General features: G+C 45.4%; 1 protein-coding gene across 1 annotated transcript; it reads right to left on the reverse strand.

The window, feature by feature from the left end:
* Window positions 1-5,495: 5,495 nt before the first annotated feature.
* On the reverse strand, window positions 5,496-7,429 carry LOC147027696 (uncharacterized). The gene is made up of 2 exons (XM_085876484.1): window positions 6,285-7,429; window positions 5,496-6,125 (listed from the first exon to the last, which is right to left on the reverse strand). The coding sequence occupies exons 1-2, from the start codon at window positions 6,834-6,836 to the stop codon at window positions 5,934-5,936; spliced, it is 744 nt and encodes a 247-aa protein (XP_085732610.1). The 5' UTR covers window positions 6,837-7,429; the 3' UTR covers window positions 5,496-5,933.
* Window positions 7,430-7,823: the final 394 nt, after the last annotated feature.

The raw sequence follows: 7,823 nt of genomic DNA on the forward strand, positions 1-7,823 counted from the left end.
TTCTCTACACCTGAAACTGGGGTAATGTCCTTTTCACAGTCAGTGTCATTATGACCTGTTTCACCACACTTTACACAAGATACTTTTGGACAAAACCTTTTCACATGTCCAAATGCTCCACAGTTAAAACATGTTAACGAAGCTGAAGTTGCATACATTTGGTACTCATACTTGTTCAAGGTCACTTTAAACGAAATGTTTAGACCGGTGTCATCACCTCGATCGGGAAGAACTATATAAACCTGGCGTCGTAAACTCATCACATGTTTAATCCGTTCATCTCGAGCTCTTAGAGGAATCATCGAGATTTTTGACACAACTGTTCAGTATTGTGACAGAATACACATCAGTTTGTCATTGGTTATAAACGGGGGTACATTTGATATAACAATTCTCAATGATGGGGTATCCATTGGTGAAGCCAACATAAAGAGACCAGTCTCTGTAGGTAATCCTGAACTTACAACATCGTGAACAAATTGTTCATCAGATACAAAGACAACAATTTTCTTATTCATTTTCGATGCTGCTCTTACATTTTGATTCCGTATATTATTTTCCCAACTGATAAAACAATGTCTTCGGTGGCAATTCCTTCAGGTGGAACGCACACCAATGCATGCTTCCTCGTTAAATTATCAAATGCCTCAAACCGAGTGCTTGTATCCACCATATCAGCGGTTTATCTCCCCCTTTTGCTCGAGCTTTACAAAGCAAAAAGGGGGGGGGGGAGGGGGAACTAAAAGACACAAAAAACAATCACTAAAAACTAAGGAAAGCAAAGAAAAAAGGAAAAGAAAGACCATGTTTACAAGGCCTCATCAAACATGTAGGCCACACCCAAATAGGCTGTCTCTCTCTCTCTCTCTCTCTCTCTCTCTCTCTCTCTCTCTCTCTCTCTCTCTCTCTCTCTCTCTCTCTCTCTCTCTCTCTCTCTCTCTCTCTCTCTCTCTCTCTCTCTCTCTCTCTCTCGGATACAAGGGATAGAGAAGACACAGACAACCCCCAAAATCATGTTGGGGAGAAAAAGGGGGAAGAGGGAGATAGAAGGGGGGAGGAAAAAAAGCACTAAGATCTCACCACAGCACAAACCAGGAACCAACAGCGGCCATGACACTACGCCCAGAAACCGAGAGAGAGAGAGAGAGAGAGAGAGAGAGAGAGAGAGAGAGAGAGAGAGAGAGAGAGAGAGAGAGAGAGAGAGAGATAGAGATAGAGATAGAGATAGAGATAGAGATAGAGATAGAGATAGAGATAGAGATAGAGATAGAGATAGAGATAGAGAGAGATAAAAAAAAAAAAAAAGAAGAAGACAGTGAGAAGACAGTTCGAGTTCTCAGGATTGAAAAACATATTCCAAGTGTTTGAACAGTTTGTGATTTTGTCAAGGTCTGAGGTGAGGGAAAAGGTTGCTGCCTGTCTGTCTAAAGGATGAGGGATGTTACGGCAGAGATTGGAGTCATTAGCAAATGGATAACCATGATCTTCGAGAGAGTCAGAGAGATCATTGATGAAGATCAGGAAAGGGACTGGCCCTAGAGCACTGCCTTGAGGTACGCCAGCCTTGACAGGGAGAGGAGAAGAAAGGGTTCCTTTGAGAGCCACATGCTGTCTACAAGAGTGGAGGAAGTCAGTAATCCAAGACTGGAGTTGGCCTCGGATCCCATAGGCAGAAAGTTTGGAGAGCAAGGCGGGATGCTAAACAGATTGCATCGAAACCTCGAGATATGTCCAGAGAAATGGCCCTGACCTCATGTCTGATGTTGAGGGCCTCCATCCATTGTTGGGAGAGTCGAAGCAACATGTCCAAGTTAGAGTGACCAGGTCTGAATCCGAATTGATTATCTGAGATGAAGCTGTTGGAGAAAAGGAATGATTTTATGTCAACTGTGATGATGGATTCCATGACCTTGCTGATGATTCGAAGATAGTTAATTGGTCTGTAGTTAAGGGGATCCATTTTGGCACCTTTTGTATGCGATGCTGTGATGTTGGCTGATTTCCAAGCAGATGGAAGATGACCAATGGTAAATGACATGGTGAAAAGAGCAGAGAGAGGATGTGCAAGAGCAGCAGAGCAGATTTTTTAGGAAACATGAGCTGCTACCATATGGCCCAGTTGGCGAGTCAGAGTCGAGGGTTGCCAGAAAAGTTTTCCACCTTCTCAGGTGCAAAAGACAGAATTTACAAGATGTTTTCTTTCAATTACAAAGCCTTACCTTGAGCACAGTAAACCTTTGTCTGTGCCCTGAAAGGAGGGACTTCCTGCCTACCAGGTATCCTACCATCCCTTACCCAATTGTGCACCAGTCCAAGCACAGGGTCCTACCGCTGGGCCGTGCGCCAATCCAAAGTACCAAATTTGTCCTCCATCGTTAAGGCCCTGTCACACCTTGACGATTTAGCCAGCGTATGCTGACGTATGAAAAATTTGTCTAAAACTCTGGCACACGTCGAATACCTTATGGGTAAGTTTGTATACGTTAAGAGCACGCTGGCATACGTCGTAGTACGCTGGCATATGTCGTAGTACGCCGAGCTGTTCGACAAATTTTCCATGCTTGAAATTTTTCGACGTATGCCAGCGTATGACTCACACGTTCCGCATACGCTGGCATAAGTTGTAGGCACGTTCCGCAATCGTTGACACACGTCGACACAAGTTACTTTAAAGTTACTCATAAGTTGAAACACGTCGAGGTAATGTTTAGCGTATCCGAAACTTATTTCTAACCTATGAGTAACGTGTTGTAGGCACGTTACGCGATCGTTGACACACGTCCACACACGTTACTTGTAAGTTACTCATAAGTTGAAATACGTTGAGGTAATGTCTCGCGCAGTGGTTCTCAACCTTTTGTAGCCGCGACCCCCCCCCCGCCCCCGAAAAAAAAAAGATAAAAAAAAGAAAGAAAGAAGAAGGCTCTTCTTCCTCTTCGCAGAAGAGGGGGAGAGGCGTCTCCATTATGTTGGAATCGCTCCCTAACTATTAAATTTAATCACAGCGCATCTAATCGATTTCTGCCCATTAAACAATGGAAGGTGAGGTATCTAGGGAACAAGCACTTATCGACATAACTGACTAAAGGAACCTGAATATTGTGTGCAATCGAATTACCAAATTCGAAACAATATAAGTGTTTGTTTATTTGTTTTGACAACCTTCCCGCGACCCCCAAAAACAATCTCGCCACTCCTCAGGTTGAGAACCATTGGTCTAGCGTACCCGAAACTTATTTATAACCTATGAGTAACGTGCTTTGAACCTATGTGTAACGTATCTCCAACACACATTGACGTATGCAGACGTATTTGACGTCTTCCGGACGACCACAGAACTTACTGAACGTGTTTCTAACTTACAGCTACCGTATAATGGCGTATTGGCAGCGTTTAGGGGGATTGCTATATAAATATGGGGTTCACACAGGAGGAACCCGTCAGTGTTTCAGACTCCGTGGTGAGTACATGTCCATGTCATGGGAGAGATGGAGGATCCGGCAAGGCTGAGACGACAATACCTACCTGTCCTCCAACATCAACATGACCTCATCGATTTGACAATGTACCAGTTGCGTGCCAATAGAGCCAGGAGAAGAAGAGCTGAACGGAGGACAAGGAACTGGGTGAGACCATGGATCGGGAGGCGACGGCAATTTGGCATGTATGACCAGCTCATGGTGGAACTCCGTAACGAGGACGAAGCAGCCTTCACCAACTTCCTGTGTATGCCCCCAGCGATGTCCGATGAGCTGATGGCCAGAGTGGGTCCAAGGATAACCAAGCAGTACACCTTCTACAGGGATCCGCTTGAGCCTGGCATGAGGCTGGCACTGACTTTGCATCACCTTGCCTCTGGAAACACGTATGCCTCCATGAAGTTCGGATGGAGGGTCCCTCATAACAACCAGTTCCTAGTGGTCAGCCAAGTCTGTCAAGCCATTATTAATGAATACGTGGATGAGGTGCTGGTTTTCCCAAGTACTCCTGATGGTTAGCGCGCCATAGCTGAGAAGTTCTTCCAAAGATGGAACTTTCCCCATACATGTGGGGCACTTGACGGGAAGCACGTGGCCTGCCGCTGTCCTCCAAAGAGTGGGTCCCAATACTACAACTTACTATAAAGGATTCTACTCGATTGTTCTGATGGTGCTTGTGGATGCTGACTACAAAATCATTTGGGCAGATGTCGGCAGTACTGGATCAGCATCAGATGCAAAGATATTCAATGTCTCTGAGCTGAAGGAATGCACTGAAGACGGTACCCTTGGTTTCCCTGACCCTGAGCCTCTTCCAAACGACAACCAGGACGTACCTTACTTCTTCATCAGTGACGATGCCTATGCCTTACGACCAACCATGATGAAGCCATACAGCCTCCGGGGTCTGACGAATGACCAACGCATCTTCAACTACAGGCTTAGCCGAGCAAGGAGGGTAGTATAAAATGCATTCGGCACCCTGGCTAACAGATTCCAGGTTCTGCTAAGTACCATGCAGCATCACCCCTCCACTGTCAAGCTCATTGTCAAAGCATGCGTGATCCTGCACAACCTCATGAGGACCAGGTATTTCATGTTTACATAGCATATATTATACAGTATGCAATGCAATTTAACTTTTAGCCTATGCTTATAAAAATTATATGATTTACCTTAAATGTTATATGTATCATTATGTTACTTTTATTGTACAGTGCATTAGAATATTTGTTTTTATTTTAGGTGCGCTTTATAATTAAATTAAATAAAATTCAAATTCCAGGTACCCAGGACTACAGAACCAGCAGCTTGACCGGGCAGAGAATGAGAAACGCGACCTTGTTCCAGGAGCATGGCGAGAGGGACATCACTTGGAGGATACACAGACAGCTACTGGCCACAACACTGCCTCCAAGGACGGAAAGAAACAAAGGAATATCCTCAAGCACTGGGTTAACTCCCCAGCTGGCGCAGTTCCGTGGCAAGATAGGATGATTTAGATATTTGTATTACTGCATTGTTCAGGCAATAAAGGACCTCAGAGGCAGTAACATTCCTCTTGAAATGAACATCGTTTCATTCATTTACAAAGGATAAAGACATAAGGGATAAGGCCATAATTTATTGGCTGCTTTTAGAGCACCCTTATTGTGGACTGTACCAAAAAATCAATACCTCTGAAACTGGACCTCCGAGGGACCTGTTTTTTATGTGCCCAAGGAGAATGTCTTGCAGCATCATATAAAACAAGGACAAATGTGTCCAAGAGCAGCGTTCTAAAGGTTTTGTCGTCTAACAAAAAAAAACAACAACAACAGCAACAACTTCCAATATTTCGTCACGTGCCTTGATTAAGCCAATAGCGAGACCCGTCATAGTGTAATTACGTATTTCCGAAAAATATAGTGTATTTAACAAATAAATAATGTATTTACGAAATTGCAATACATTACATTGAATAATCTTTAAATAGTAACGTGAACTTTTCGAAACTTTAAAACAAATGTCCGAATATATTTAAAAGTTCATGATAGACGCTCTCAAAAGGCACCCTCAATGCGAGGATGTGTACAAGTGTTTAGTATTTAAGGAGGAGGGAGGAGGCATCATCGGCTGGCACTGTGGCTGCTGCATGTTAGGGTCCACATACTCGGTTGTCTGTGAGCCCCAGGCTGACGCAGGCGGTGCCTTGTGTCTGCACATGTGGCAAGGTGACTGGTACGTAGCTGGTGCCATACTTGTTCGCACGGAAGCAGGAGCAGTGACGGTGTCGAGTGTGGGAGGTTCTTCCTCATCACTCTCGTAATCTAACACCTCACTGAGGATTGGGGTGAAGCGTGACCTTGCCATTCGGAACCTGCGTTTGGACATGCTGAGCAGGCTGTCATGCATGTAGTTGGCGAAGGCTACGGTGGCTGTGATGGGCTGAGGCTGTGCGAGAACTTTGAGGAGCTACCCAGACTCGTGCACCCTCTTCTCGAGTGACTGCAGCAACTGGTCATCGTCGTGGCCACGCTTCCCCTTGCCCTGTGCGGATGAATAGGGGACAGGGGAGGGCGTGCTGTCGTCACCAACCATGAGCTCTGCACAGGCAGCCTCGGCAGCCTCGAGGTCCCCACTGTGTGCTGCAATGGTTTCCTTTACCTGCAATTATGACAATTGATTAGTAAATTACAAGGCAAAAATAAGAGGCAAATTCAATGATTTGTAGTAATCAATGAATAATTACCTTAGAGATCTGTAGTACAGTAAAACTAATAAAAATAAATATTAGTATTGATATTAATATGTGTTTATACTTACACTTTTGACGGGCTCAGCACGATGGCGGACCACAGTCTTGAGGAAGCCGAAGTTTGCCTTCAACCACTGCTCCCTCTCGGTCATTTCGGGGGCGCCGTCACCGCTCTTGTTCTTGTCGAGACGGGTGTGGGTGTCTCGTAGGGACTTGAACCACCCTTGAAGGTGCTCGACAGACTTTCCCATGGCCTTGCCTTGATCCTCCCAGAGCTTTGCCTTCTTGTCCACCCTCTGGTAGTCCATCTTCTTTATGTCCCAGATGCATGCGTTCTCGCGAAGGAAATCGCAGATGAGCTGCTCCTCTTTGAAATTGAGACAATACTGTGTCTTCTTGGCCCTCTTCCTCGCAAGGGTTGGCTGAGAGGAGGCGGAGGCCACGCACGCAGCTATCGATGCCCCCGACGATGCCCGAGAGGCGTTGGAGCTGGCATCCTCTCCGTAAGAGGGTGAGCGTGGTGCGGAGGGTTTTGGTGATGATGGATCCTCCTTGCGTCCGCGTCCACGGCCACGGCCAGGAGACTTCTTGGCAGCATTCTTTGAAGTTTTCCTCGGCATGACGATGATGTTGATAGTTCGATGTCTCGCTTGGTTATGATTAAAATGTTCGAGCGCCAGCGTCCATTTTAAATAGTCGAGCGGCAGCGATTTAAATCGTTGAGCGGCAGCCTATGAATAGCCTACGCCACGTGATCGTCAACGATACTTTGCCGCACACGATGCATACGGTAGGCTATCGGTGGGCATATGTTGTGAACGCCGACAACACTCTAAGCATTCGTTGGTATAAGTTATCGAAACGTTCTGTGTACGTTACTAATACGTTATGCATTTGTCCAACTCGTTATGAATACGCCAAAAACTGGAAAAAAACATCAATAGTTCAGCATAGAAAAACTTTAAAAAAAAAAAAAACATGGAGTCTGGAACACTGACGGGTTCCTCCTGTGAAGCCCATTTTTATATACCAATTCCCCTAAACGCTGCCAATATGCCATTATACGGTAGCTGTAAGTTAGAAACACGTTCAGTAAGTTCTGTGGTCGTCCGGAAGACGTCAATCAAATGCGTCTACATACGTCAATGTGCGTTGGAGGTAGTTACACATAGGTTCAAAGCACGTTACTCATAGGTTATAAATAAGTTTTGGGTACGCTAAACATTACCTCGATGTGTTTCGACTTATGAGTAACTTACAAGTAACGTGTGTTGACGATCGCGTAACGTGCCTACAACTTATGTCGGCGTATGCGGAAGGTGTGTCATACGCTGGATATGTGGACAAATTTTCAACATGCTGAAAATTTGTCGACGTACTCGGCGTACTATGACGTATGCCAGCGTGCTTCAGCGTGCTCTTAACGTATACAAAACTTACCCATAACGTATTCGACGTGTGCCAGTGTATTCGGCAAATTTTTCATACGTCGGCATACGCTGGCTAAAATGTCAAGGTGTGACAGCGGCTTGCACTTCGATGTCTAGTGTGGTTATGATTTGAATCGTCGAGCCGCAGCCTTTTAATAGGCTACGCCACGTGATCGT

The sequence above is a fragment of the Eptatretus burgeri genome, chromosome 4 (assembly GCF_056783735.1).
Source record: "Eptatretus burgeri isolate ZD-2024b chromosome 4, Ebu_testis_v1, whole genome shotgun sequence".
In the NCBI taxonomy this organism is placed as follows: Eukaryota; Metazoa; Chordata; class Myxini; order Myxiniformes; family Myxinidae; genus Eptatretus; species Eptatretus burgeri.